This window comes from Perkinsus marinus (assembly GCF_000006405.1).
Source record: "Perkinsus marinus ATCC 50983 genomic scaffold scf_1104296934246, whole genome shotgun sequence".
Taxonomy (NCBI): domain Eukaryota; phylum Perkinsozoa; order Perkinsida; family Perkinsidae; genus Perkinsus; species Perkinsus marinus.
Window position 1 is genome coordinate 50,540 of NW_003214886.1, and position 13,159 is coordinate 63,698.

Genomic DNA, 13,159 nt, shown 5'->3' on the forward strand with positions numbered 1-13,159 from the left:
TATTACTGAGGGGTGTGTGAGTGATGATGAAGATTTGATTGGAATTGACTGGTTCAGTGGGAGTTGATGATAAAGTGTCGTCGTCGGGACTTGAGAGTTGCATAGAAGTATGCAACAGAGTAGACAAGGTGGAAAGATCGATGGGGGTGATAGCCGAGTTTGATGCTGAGTTGTCTGTAGCACGAGACCCGAAACCACTTTACCCCAGTAGCACCTCCCCCGGTCGTAGCAGACGAGAATGATTTGCCATCAACCGCGAGATTACCGATTCCCTATTAAGCAGCATGGAAATTCGATACCGAGAAGAGAACCAATACGCCGAGTAAAACCGTAGCTCTGAATGGCTAATCGGCGCCCAATCGGCTGCGTTCAGCTCGTAGTTTCACATAACAATAACTTCTAGAACGCTTGCATACAAGAAGTAGCATTCAAGAGAGCTAGGACGGCAGATGACCAGTTCACAGATTCGCGAGCGAGTCGACGAGCACCAGCTTGAGAGGGCACACATAGTGTACTCATCGATGCGGTACATAGTTCCAGATTCACGTGCCACTTCAAAGGGCTCACGAAAGCTTTTTCTTTCGAGCCTGTTGGAAGGAATTCTAACAGGATGGCGGCGACTTGAGCGAGTCCTGATGGTACCTCTGGTACCTGATGCTGGTGGTCTGATGCTGACGCAGCATCTTCTGGGCAAGCTGAGCTTGCCAAGCTGTTTGAGCCTCGAACTTCGAGGTCATAACTGAAATCAATATGAGACTGTCGTCATTCATGACTCTAGAATTGAAGGCCCCAAGCGGGTCTCGGATCAGTAGACCGTGGATAAGACGCCACATTCAAGTCAACGCGATCAGAGAGCGATGTCTCCTCCTTAATGCTGACCGCCTCGGAGCTACTGCTAACGCAAAGGATGGAGGGCGTGGTTGCAAACCTTTGTTCATATCATTTCTTTCATGCGTCTGCCAATGAGCAGACTTCTTTAATCAAGCCTCGATCTTGACGTCGTCAAGTTGACGACAGTCAACGTAGAACCCGTTAGGGACGCAGGAGTTATCTTCAACTGCATATTAGAGGTAGACTCGGACATCATTGCAATTTGCTTTAAAGCATTGCATTCCCAAGTTCCGCGTGAGAGAGTCCAGCGTGAGACTTCTCACGCTCTTCGAGAGCCTTCGTGCATTGCACGGAGAGTTAATCACGTGTATCAACCAATCCCAGCGAAGAAGAAGTGACCGATGTGGCAACCTCACCGAAGTTGAATGTCTGCGGCAGTTGTCCCTGGGAGTAAACAACAGGCAGACAGTCTGCCTGTTGTTTACTACCGAGCAGGGTCTTTCCGAGCCCAAGTGGTCGAAAAAGGGACCAATCCAAGCTCGGATGAAAAAGTTGTATCAAAGTGATTTACAAGTACGAGTTACAAGCACAAGTAATTCGGAACTTGACCCTGGTTGAGATTCCGAGGGCAAGGGGATTACACTGCGAGGGACGCATTTAGTAGAGCTTTGCTCGAGTGCCGAACGCAATGCACAATCTCAGCGCGTTGCGCAGCACTGATCTCGAGCTTCAAATTTCTCTGTGACTAACCAATTAACCGCGAGCGGATTATACGCATCGTACTCGGTTTCCATCTAATTTGAGGCAGCTGGTGTGATACGAAACAAAGTGAAACATGAGAATCATTCACGTCACGTCCTCAGAGCTCCACGGCGGCCTCGGCAGCTAACATCTCTCCAGCTATAGGATCTTGGACTGATTTCCTGACAGCTCCTACCACTCGATCGCCAACACACTCGGCAATGAGTTCCCCACCGAGGGACTTCTCCGCCATCACTCGTAGTCCTCTAGGAGAGCAAAACCCCGCAGTGAGGTTTTTCAAGGTGACCATGGTCCACCCTTGGCTGAGTGGTACGTTTTCGGAAAAGTCCCCACCGAGTGATCAGATCATATGTACAGTACATAATGTATTCCGACCAACTGCAAATCTCCCAATCCTCTCCGCTACCGTCTTCATGTCCACTCACGTTTCCCACGGCAATTTACTGGCTCCCGGCGGTTGATAACTTCGTCTAGTACCATCCGAAGGACTTCCTCAGCCGCTCCACCAGTACGCGGTGCTCTAGCTGCCGTCAGGGCCAGCTCAGAGAACTCGTAGCTACTGTAATGCGGTCGGCTAATTGCCGACAGTCTATGTTGGTATCAGGCTTGCAAGGTCGCTCAAGCTGAGGAAGCGAGTCAGCCTTCAGACATGGCCGGGGGATGATACCTCCCTTAGGAAGGTTTCCGGATTGTCCATTTTTGATGACACCTCCGAATCGAACTTGTCTCTCGCCGCTCTCATTCGTCTGGCAACTTCAACATTCGTCATGTGCGATATCTGAATTATAATACGCGCGTACAGGATAGATAGAAGCCTCACCTTAGAATTGTCGTCAGACATCGTCACTGTTCGTATGTGCCGTGTTGGTCTCACAGCCGATCGGAGGTGTATCGAGAGTCGATGAATTAGAGGAAACTCCGTTAAAACATCTGTTGTATTATTCCAGAGAATTGAGGTTAATGTGACTCTATTTCCCTGCCACCCCTCGCATGGACTACAACTCAATTACGCTCCGCGATTCCTTCCTCTCTTGCAGAGTATGCACCTACCACATCACAATCGACAACCACAACCTAGCCGTGGTTGAACCGCGTCCTGCCAACTTTGGCTGATTATCGTATTCAATAACTTAACGGTGAGAACTCCACCACTTCTGCATGCGTACGCTTGCAACGGTCGCCCTGGTCCTGCATGCACTTTTCCTATCCTCAATTCTGATGTTCACTCCTCAGGAGGAGAATAGAACATTCCCGTCTAGATCCATAAATCGGAGATCCTCGACTGTCTTGCACCTCTTCCTTATCGAAGGATTGTTTTGTACCCGTCAGTCTCCTTCTTCCCCCATCACCATACGCATCTCGGTACGTCCGTCTACTGCCCCTCACATTCAGGCTAAGGCCGATCTGCGACCCTAAGTGTTCGGGTCTTCCTTATTTCCTAACCTCGTCGCATCGTGTCACGATTATCGTGTACATCAATGTCTCCTTGTGCTCCTCATGTACCCTTTTTATTCATCCATAGATGGCATGTTTATTTGCTAGTATCATCAGTTATTTCTGCCTCCCTCGCTTTTCTTGTCGCCGAGTCATCTGGGAAGGATGGCCACATCGTCAGGTTGCTGTGATTTGTGCGTGAAGTGTTGTGCGCAAGTTGGCCTGCACATGTGAACGGATCGACTCCGTAGGTAAAACCAGGCCAAAAGTTGAGAAGTATTCTTTCTTTCACGTCACACCGGCTACAACGTCGAGCTGCACAACGGGCAAAGGCTTGTACGACGTACAATGTACGTATACTTACAGGCCATGGGACCATCCCAGGCACTACCACTCACACATCCCCACAACACAAGACTAATCCCTACCAAGACGTCGAAACGACAAGTTCGCTGTAAGATACCAGTAATTGTAGTGGTAAAGTTATTTACGTTGGATGTGCTTACCAACCACCTCAGCCATTGACCTCCATCGGCTCGGCTTCATCCTCTGGTTTAATCCCAAACTCAATCTCACATGGACAATTGAATGGTGAATCCCTGAAGTCCAGCGGTAGTTAGTTACACGTGCGTAGCACGCAGTGTCGAATAGGTAAATCTCAGGCTCCCATCCGCGACCTCGCGTAACAATGGGGAGAAGAGCTCGAGTCGCGAATCGATCGGCCATGGGCTGGGAGGGTCGACGACATTTCAAAGACACCCAGCACCATAGTGCTGGACACCAATTTGATTCGATGAACACAAGGGTGACGTGGCTTGACTTGCACGCACGTACATTCACGCAGCGGACTGTCTTGGATTTTCCCTCGACACACTGAGTGTATCAAGCACTTGAATGCTATCACCTGGAAATATCAGAGCACGCGTGTTATCCTATACACCTGAGCCCAGTAGTGTATCAACAATCGGTCATTAGCTGCATTGATTCCGAATCAGGGCTCCGCATCCGCTAGGAATGTTTTTAGTTGCAATTTACGTAGTAACCGTCCTACAGGTATGAATAAAATTATGATATCAATATTGGTCATACTGGGAGTGAGCAGGAGCGCGAATGTGCTGTGCCCTTTTAGTAAGGGTAGTCAAGAATACGGGTACATACAAGTGAGTAAGGAGAACAAGTAGGATCCTTGTGTGGAAACGATGTCCATCACGGCGGCTCTGTTCAGATATTTTTTTGCGGCCGTGGAAGCTGAGGAAGACCCAAAAACAGCACCCACCTTTCTGCTTCTCCAAGGAGGTCTGGGTGGGAGTAGCGTCGGACTGGCAATGGCAGAGGGGCCATGCTTTCTTTCTCCTGTGACAGGCAAGCCTGAGCTGAGCCCGTAAGGAACTGGACCATTCTTATCATCCTCGATCATTCGCTTATCATAATTCTCCCAGATATTCATGGACGCAGAAAGCCAACAGCATTTGGGTCGATGCCCCGGGACCTTCCGGCTTCAGTGAAGGACCAGTTGAACCAGACCTGAACACGGTGGTGAATTATATGTGAGTTACTCTTCGTGGGGGCGGCCTCAGGCAACTCATTCCGAGCGAGAATGTCCCGAAGCTCCTCCATGGCGAGTTCCAAGTGCCGCGTTCTACTTTCCAGGGCCGAATAACACATAGACCGCGAACGAACCTTGAGAATTTCTCGACGATGATCAATCGTGATTCCTTGCAGGGAAAAATTCGTGTCGCAGTTCTTCAAGGACCATCCAAACTTCAACACGAAGGTGCACATAGTCGGTCTCTCTGCTGCTGGTACGAAGACTCGTTATGCGTTCTGATGTTCGCCACCGACTCGGGTGCACCAAGATGTACAATCGCGTTTTCAGGTTCCATCGCTGCCATGCTGGGTTCTGCTATAGTTCGTCATAAGCTCAGGATTGACTTTAAGGGCGTTATGCTAAGCTCTCCTATTATAGGTCCCGGGGCTATGTAGGTGAATCGTTGCTGTGAATGGGACAGGTGTTTGTGTTTTCAGTGCTAGAGGATGTGTAACAATGGCGAAAAGCCTTCTACCGCCGGGGAAGTTCGATGAACTGCTTTAGCAACTTGCTATTGATGTTTCTCTTCAGAGTTGCAGAGATTACTAAAGACTTGGGGGAGTGTGAACATTGGATTTCTGAGTGCAATGTCGGATATGCTCCGCAAGACCGTAGGGCAGTACTTGACGATCAATACCTAGTGTCTCTTTTCCTTCGGGCAGTGCCGATCTGGCATTGCGTCGATAGCGCGTTTCACTGTAATGTGTCGCTCAGTCATGTGCAAGAAAGCTGTGGAATATTGCGAAAAAGCCCTTCTCAAGCCCGTTATCGAGAGTGGGAAGAGTGTGTAAGCAAAATGGAGAGCGAATTGCCTATATCGCTCAAACCCCGTCTAACACTCTGTGTCTGTTAACGTTATCTCGGCTTTCCATTCCTCTATTTCGACAGTTGAGCCAATGTCCTCAGGTACGATGTGCGTGCAACCCCAGGAAACGAGAAAAAATATTACAAACTACGTGTTGGAGATGTAAGAGATAACAACCGTGGTTAGATCACTACTAATATCTCGACCAACAGTGCTAACTCATGAGGCGACTACATGTCATAATTTACGACATACGTTTTTTAAAGTCACTGGCCGAAACTATCGAGACCCGACTGCAGCGGGATATCAAATTGTTTTCAACTCTAGGTCGCGAAGTTCTTCAACAAGCCAGAAGTTAAGGCGCAGTTAGGTGTCACGAAAAAATGGAGCGACACGAATATTGCAGTAGGTCTCAATTTGGTGTGTGGATAAGGATATATGGCCTTTACTAGGTTTTGAAAGCCTTCCATAAGTACGGCGCTTATGATACAACTGAGTTCGTCAATCATCTCCTCGATGAAGGTCTGAAAGTGAGAAGCTCTCCGAAACAAGCTTCGGTCATGACGAGATATTTCGGGGCTAGAAATCGCTGTGAACGGCCCATCCGAGTCTCAGAGTCGAGTGGATTCAGTCCACTTAGCATAGTGATCTCCGGAGCATAGGTCAATGCCTCGATGGTACTCGGTGATTGAGAGTGCTGTTCGGCATCTTTAAGTGCTACGAGACAGCGAATGTGTGCGTCTCGAACTCCAGCTCTAGCTGCTCTAGCTCCTCTCCTTGAAATCTAGTAGAATATGATTGGCAACGAACCGATCATCACTGCCTGCACTTCACCAGGTGTTGGTTGTCCATGGTGAGCAAGACTACATCACTAATGCCATCGGAGCACTAAATTGGATGGTCACCTTGAAAGGAATGTTCAACTACGGAGATATTCTGCAGAAAACTCCGTTCAAAACCATCGAGGTATCGTCTATCTATTTTTCCGGAGTGTTACTCATCGCCTACTGGATATTCAGTACAAGGTGTCCGGCGTATTGGGAAAGATCAAATTTTCACAGTATACAAACGGGGCGAAGCTGGCATTCATTAAGGTGAGCTCAAACGGAGTGTATTATGAACAGCCTGACAATCACAGATTGTAATTCACATCTCTTGTTGCCTGCTCTGTCTGTTAATGTTTTTGTGATGCAGACCATAATAGCAAGTATCATTGACCTTAAGGCTACAATGTTCGAAGCTAGCTCATTCATTCAGGTCATCGAGGCAGGGCATTCCTTCGCACTCAACCAGCCAAAGGGGATACAGGCAGCTTTTGAGGCCTTCTTGTCGGGACAAATCTAAGAGAGCTCATCTCCGGCCTCTTCCGCCTTATTTTTCCGTAGAAGAAACTTCTCTCAATAAAGGCGCCTCATCATATTTTAATACGAGTTGAGAAGGGATCATAGCCCGGATGTAATCTGGCTGATTTTGGCGATATCTATAGATTTCCAGCCTGAATAGTGCTATTTATATCATATTACCAATAATTCTGTGTATACCCAATACTCAGTGTATTTTATGAAACTCGACGACGTGGGAATATCGTCTCGTTTTCATTCATCATGGTGTACACCAACTCTATCACTGTTGGTCGATACACGTCGCTGAGCTCGAGTAACGTGGGTGATCTTCATCGATAAAGCTTTTCTCATCAGGCATTGCTCTACAGTGGAATTCGCGAGTCGTGTTGAGTGAGTGGACAGATCCGCATTAGATTTGAGACTCGGATACAGAGCTGGAATCTGGGCGTTAGAGTCTGGCAGAATATTATCTTGCCAAGCATGGAACCGAAAACCTCGATGTACTTGCATCAAGAATAATTCTTTATCCCGAGTTAAATTCCGGATACGAGACACACGTCGCTCCGCTGCCAAGAGGACCTGAAGGCCACCAGTTGAGCTCAGTCTCACATCACCACATGGAACGATGAACGCAGGGCATGCGTGTTGCTAATCCGTGCCCAGCACTTGCGTCGGGAGGCGAATGCGTATGCGTTTCATGCCAGGAAGCGGAGTTTCTCTGGTCATACAGTGGCTGGGATACGGTACGTCCGAGTCGAATGGACAAATCAATACTGCAAATTTACAAACAGCGAAGCATATGCTGGGGTGGCCTAGTTGGCTCGACCGGAGAATATGATCGTACTGAGGCATATCTTGGAGTGCCCTAGTTGGCTCGACCGGAGAATATGATCGTACTGAGGCATATCTTGGAGTGCCCTAGCTGCTCCTATCCCCCATATGAGGGGTGAACAGCGGGAAGCTTTCCTACGTTACATTGTCACTGCGGGAGGGAATGATAACATTATTTTCTGGTGAGGTCGTTGCCGACTATGAAAGCCACACCATGATGATGCAGATCCACATGAAGAGGCTCGCTGCAACATTTACTTCGGGAGCAGCAACTGCCCGATAAGGCCACATTAACATTAACATTAACATCCATTAGCTCTCGCTGAATCACTAATTCAGCAGTTCGTTGGTCTGAATTCAAAATCAGACCAACTACGTCCTTCAACCACCGCCCTCATTGAACACCATAACACAACACTAATCCGTCGCTATAAGAAACCACGTCAACGATGTTGATGATGATGCCGCCCATCTCGACGGCGATTATCATCCCTATCATCAGGCTTGGTATCTTCTCGTCGAGGCCTCTTCGACTTGTTCTCTTCTCGACGTTCCTTCGGCAGACCAGCATTGGGGTCCAAAGGGTCATAGACCTCCAACACCTTTTGGGCACGTTCCTCGTCAAGTTGATATCTACAACCACAGCAATCCAACCTGTACCCAACGACTAGGTAGTAAGAGGCAGTGTGAGAAAAATCCAACCTAATTCGTTTCTGCCACTATCAACCTCAAGCCTAACTCCATCCTGGACATTCAAATTCGTGACGCTATCACGAATTTGAAAACGATATGCAATTTATGTAAGTACTTACTCCTAGCCTACTTAATCCTACAGTTGTCAGGTCAAGTCTAACAAAGAGAATCCGACTGTTTCATCAAAGTACAGTTTTCATGTGATGGCCTCAAAAAGTGTTGACAATGTGATTTCTGCCCACTAAGGATGTCAAACTGATGAAATTCAAACAAGCGCGGGTAAACGGCGGGATAAATATCACTCATGTTCGCTCTCATCAGCTGCGTTGAAAAGTTTCCTCACTAATAATACAAGTTCATATACGATTTACAGTACCAATGATAATTTGCTAAACTTCCCTCCCAGAATATTTATATTGTCACCAACATATGTGGTTGACCATGTGCATATTTTCCGACCCTGATATTGACTTCACCAAGTGAGTTCGGTTTCAACTCCTCCCCCTTACGCTCTAGTGCTATCTATAGCAAACTTGAGTCCCTTGTTCTGAGCTGAACCGTCCCGACTGTGCAACCAATTGGTCCCTCCGAAGGCATCTCCATCAACTCCCAACGCCCCCGTATCCTCACCAAAAGCAAACTGAAGGAAAAGACATGATGAACATCCCTCCGATGATCAACTACATGGAAAATATAAGTTCAAATTCAGTGTAAAAAATAATGCATATAATCAACTGCACGTGTTGACGACATTGAGAAAATTCTGAGAAATTCTTATCGGTTTCCGTATACTCCTACCCTGAGCTATGAGAAAACTCATGAGCTCAGCTGAGAAAACCATATGTATATTCCAATACTGGAGTTTCACCCGTTTTACGTGAAGTGGCGAAAAACGCGATATTCGCGGTGATATGCAGTAGTCATGAAATATGTTTTTCACTACTGTTTTTCATATCGCTAGGTTGAAACTCCACTCTTCAAATAAGAATCGGAAATACCACAAAACTAGGACTTCATAAAAGAGCCCCACCTGCATGGTCTCAGCTAAAGTTCCCGGCTCGGCCGTAATCGCCTCCTCATCCGCCACCCGTGCCGCCGTAGACGACGAGCCGCTGCCCCCCACAACCACTACACCATCCTCTACAACGGGTGGCGTACATATCCCATCTCAATCACCACACTGTACTCACCATCTTCTGCCCTATGATGAGATTTCAACTCTTCCTCGTTCATGAACACATCCAGTTCTTGATACGCCTTCTTACCTCGCTTCTCCCGACGTTTATACCTACGAAAAAGGTCAATCAGCTGAACAAAATTGAGAGGGGGAAAACAAACTTTCCCTAACCCCATAGAGCTATGCTCTTTCTCCGAACGCATGAAAACTAGGCCCGAGTGAAGCAACCATACCTTATGGCATTACACACACTGACATGTACATAGCGACACTCATAAATGCACAAATATTATCATCCCATCGGAACGTATAATTCGGTAGGAGCAGGTTCACATGATATCGAGTTCTCACTGACCATCTCCCCCTCCTCTACTACTTCCTAGCTCTATCAGCTATCCCCTTCGGCCCCTCCTCCCCCTTCTTAGTTGAGTCATCCACCCGATTCACTTGCTGAAGTCAAAGTCCTATCACACACACTTTCCCATTCCCTTACCCGTATCTTTTGCCGCATCTTTTCTATCTGCTTCTTCCGCTCAAGCTCCTCCTCCCGCATAACTTTAGCCTCACTCGGAAGAATTCCTAAAATGCTCATCCCATCCCTTCACCATAGTCACCACAGACCAATTTAGCTCCAAGAAATAACGCCCCCAGGGTTTGATAACAGTGGGGAAAATTTTTCTAATGACATTCACATGGGAAACTGATTGACGAATGTGTTCCTAGCCATACGTGGAAGATTCAAAATGAGTTCCCTACCCCCCGGGGGAATATTATAGGTTCCTGGATGATTCCCTGATAGCTACTACACCTACCAAGCCTTTCCGCTCGCTCTCGATCGCCGTACTCAGAGCCTTCTGACTCGTCATCACTGTCATCCAAATCTTGAACTCCTCGTGACTGATAAAAACTTCAATTACAAAATTACAAGTGAGTCTTTGCGAACCCTGCCACCCATCCAACTAGAATGGATGAGGACATATGGTCAACTACATGTGTTGATGACAATGGAAAAATTCGGAGGAAATTTCGGGAATTTCCTAGAATTTGTATATACAAACTATAAAGTTCACGATAATAAAACAAAATGTATGTATAAAAGTTTGAAACACATATAAATGTGAGTATGTACAAATGTAAACTTCTATGATTAATGAGGACTCTCCTGGGCTCAGCTGAGGGAAGCGACCATATATTCCTTCTCCAACACTGGTCAATTCGAACACTATCATTATCATCATAGCCATTCCAGTATATCCCTCCTCACCTTCTGGAGCATCTTAGCTCTTCGAGCCGCCGCCGCTTTCGAAGAAGCTTCCTTATGAACCACTCGAGTTGCCTCATCCAACTTAGCCGTTTGGGAGAGTAGCTGAGCATCTCCACCATCATGTGCACTCTTAACTTTCACCGCTATACGTTTCTCATTTCCTACAGAGGAAAATACCCCCACCCTGGATCGAACTCACGACCTCCCGCTTACCATCATCGCCGCCTTCGCTTTCGCTACTACTGCTTTCTTCATCTTCAAAGCTCAGCAGACCCTTCTTATTAGACACTTCAATCTTCTCTTTCTTCCTATTATCTCTATCCTCCTCAGCATGATCCACCACTCGTCTATAGATATCCCTCGGCACTATGTCCGTAAAGGGGTTCTCAACCTAACCCGTAACACATGGAAAAAATTCTGTAGTTTTCACTCGCCATCATTTTCATTCCAACAGCAAGAGGTGATTTTTTTCGGTTCTTGTCGTGGAAAAATTTTCATTCATGTACCAAACATTCCCATCACAGCTATCAAAGAAAAGCTAAATCGTTTCCCCCTCTCCCCCGCTGATACGATCCATAGTTGTCACTATTATTACCACTTCAGCCCTTATAATATGTGGAGGTGGCTCGTCAGTCGGATAATCATTCGTATCAACATTTGCGTTTGAAATTCTATCCAGATTATACACAGTATCATCTACGACCTTCCCAAACAAAGTGTACCTGACAGCCAGTCTTGGAGGAGGAATATATGCTCGCTTTCCTCAGCTGAGCTCAGGAGCTTCCTATACAGTTTGGAGTAGGAATATATGTAATCGCTTTCCTCAGCTGAGCTCAGGAGTTTCCTATACGGTGTTGGAGTAGGAATATATGTAATCGCTTTCCTCAGCTGAGCTCAGGAGTTTCCTATACAGTGTTGGAGTAGGAATATATGTAATCGCTTTCCTCAGCTGAGCTCGGGAGTTTCCTATAGTGTTGGAGTAGGAATATATGTTCGCTTTCCTCAGCTGAGCTCGGGAGTTTCCTATAGTGTTGGAGTAGGAATATATGTTCGCTTTTCTCAGCTGAGCTCAGAAGAGTTTCTTCACTAATTGCAGAAATTAACATACGAATTCGGGTAGAAGTGTACAGAAATTACCAAGAATTCCCCAACATTTCCTCGGAAATTTCATACGTCACCAACACATGTAGTTGACCATGTGCGCATTTTCCCACACTGGTCGCAACAACAACAACCATCATCATCCTTTCCTACTTGTTATTAAAACTGTCATCTCTGCCCATCGTTATGAAGAACTGCGATCCGTTCGTAGACGCGCCCCCTTTTTCCGCAACTCCTGCACTCGCAACACCGACCAAGCCACGATATCGGAACCTTGAACAGCCAGTGTTTATGGAATTTATACTCGCCTTCCTCAGCTGATCCCAGGATCAAGTTCATATACGAACTCAGGTAGAAGTGCTCAGAAAACCTTCAAAACTAACAAGAATTTCCAAAACTGTCACCAACACATGTAGTACATAGCTTCAAATTGTATTCATGGTTAACGAAATTTTCATGTCCCTCCACACTGCCCTACTTCAGCCGTGAGTGGAACTCATTCGGATAGGGCTCGCCATAGATCGAGTCACAACCTAGACCAGTGTTGGTCCTATCTCCCCCTTGAATGAGGAAGTCCTTGATAATCCGATGAAATACAGTTCCGTCGTAGTAGTCTTCCAATGCCTGACAACAAGCAGACAAAAACGGCTCAATGAACTCATTTTCAGAGTTCAACTTCATTTGCATGAGTGAACAACTACAGTCGAGTTGCCATCTCTCCCACGTATACACACTCTATCCTTCTGAAATCGATCAACGTGTACTCACCAACTGAACGAAGTTCCTGGTAGTCTTCGGGCACTCCTTAGACCACAATGCTATCGAAATCGGTCCGTGCGTCGTATGCAGCACCACTTTACCCTTCGTAGGGGGTTCTGCTACGTAGATGTTGGACATAATATCAACAACAACAACAACAACAACCCTTTGAAAAACAGTCCATACTTCACATCACGATACCGAACATCTCGAACCATCCATTTCTCCGACATAGTCGCACCGCTACAATGGCAAATTGTGTTAATACTCTGCACTGTTGAGAGTCTCGAATGATGACACAATTGCTGATCGGGAGTCGCTCCTATTAACAATATGTTTTCTGGCCAGAGCCTCGGACAAAATGAGCTTTTCATATTATCGTGTCACCACTGCCCTTCAAGACCACCAACATTACAACATGCATTAATCAGATCGAAAAACCGGCTCCTCACAGTAACCCGTACTCATCAAGTCGTAAGACCATACATTCAAATGCAGCAATATGCGCCTGAGCCTCTCGAGAGATGGTAAAATCCCGAATCCAATTTGCAGTACAGTTGTGACGATCCCA

The 13,159-nt window shown here is 46.7% G+C and overlaps 3 protein-coding genes across 3 annotated transcripts; 2 read left to right on the forward strand and 1 right to left on the reverse strand.

Annotated features, from left to right (window-relative positions):
• Positions 1-3,942: 3,942 nt before the first annotated feature.
• On the forward strand, positions 3,943-5,204 carry Pmar_PMAR004711 (restnoid-inducible serine carboxypeptidase, putative). The gene is made up of 6 exons (XM_002785017.1): positions 3,943-4,204; positions 4,253-4,408; positions 4,467-4,574; positions 4,750-4,829; positions 4,904-5,006; positions 5,053-5,204. Exons 1-6 carry the CDS (start codon positions 4,083-4,085, stop codon positions 5,117-5,119), a joined length of 636 nt encoding a protein of 211 aa, XP_002785063.1. The 5' UTR covers positions 3,943-4,082; the 3' UTR covers positions 5,120-5,204.
• Positions 5,205-5,329: 125 nt separating this feature from the next.
• On the forward strand, positions 5,330-7,108 carry Pmar_PMAR004712 (conserved hypothetical protein). The gene is made up of 7 exons (XM_002785018.1): positions 5,330-5,402; positions 5,522-5,582; positions 5,748-5,825; positions 5,873-5,950; positions 6,258-6,386; positions 6,440-6,514; positions 6,678-7,108. The coding sequence occupies exons 1-7, from the start codon at positions 5,332-5,334 to the stop codon at positions 6,762-6,764; spliced, it is 579 nt and encodes a 192-aa protein (XP_002785064.1). The 5' UTR covers positions 5,330-5,331; the 3' UTR covers positions 6,765-7,108.
• Positions 7,109-8,792: 1,684 nt separating this feature from the next.
• Positions 8,793-12,726, reverse strand: Pmar_PMAR004713 (cyclophilin, putative; the record flags this gene model as incomplete). Its single annotated transcript, XM_002785019.1, has 12 exons — positions 8,793-8,927; positions 9,318-9,427; positions 9,478-9,575; positions 9,841-9,914; positions 9,958-10,043; positions 10,277-10,361; positions 10,729-10,889; positions 10,942-11,119; positions 11,324-11,450; positions 11,983-12,102; positions 12,308-12,453; positions 12,598-12,726. The coding sequence occupies 12 exons, from the start codon at positions 12,724-12,726 to the stop codon at positions 8,793-8,795; spliced, it is 1,449 nt and encodes a 482-aa protein (XP_002785065.1).
• Positions 12,727-13,159: the final 433 nt, after the last annotated feature.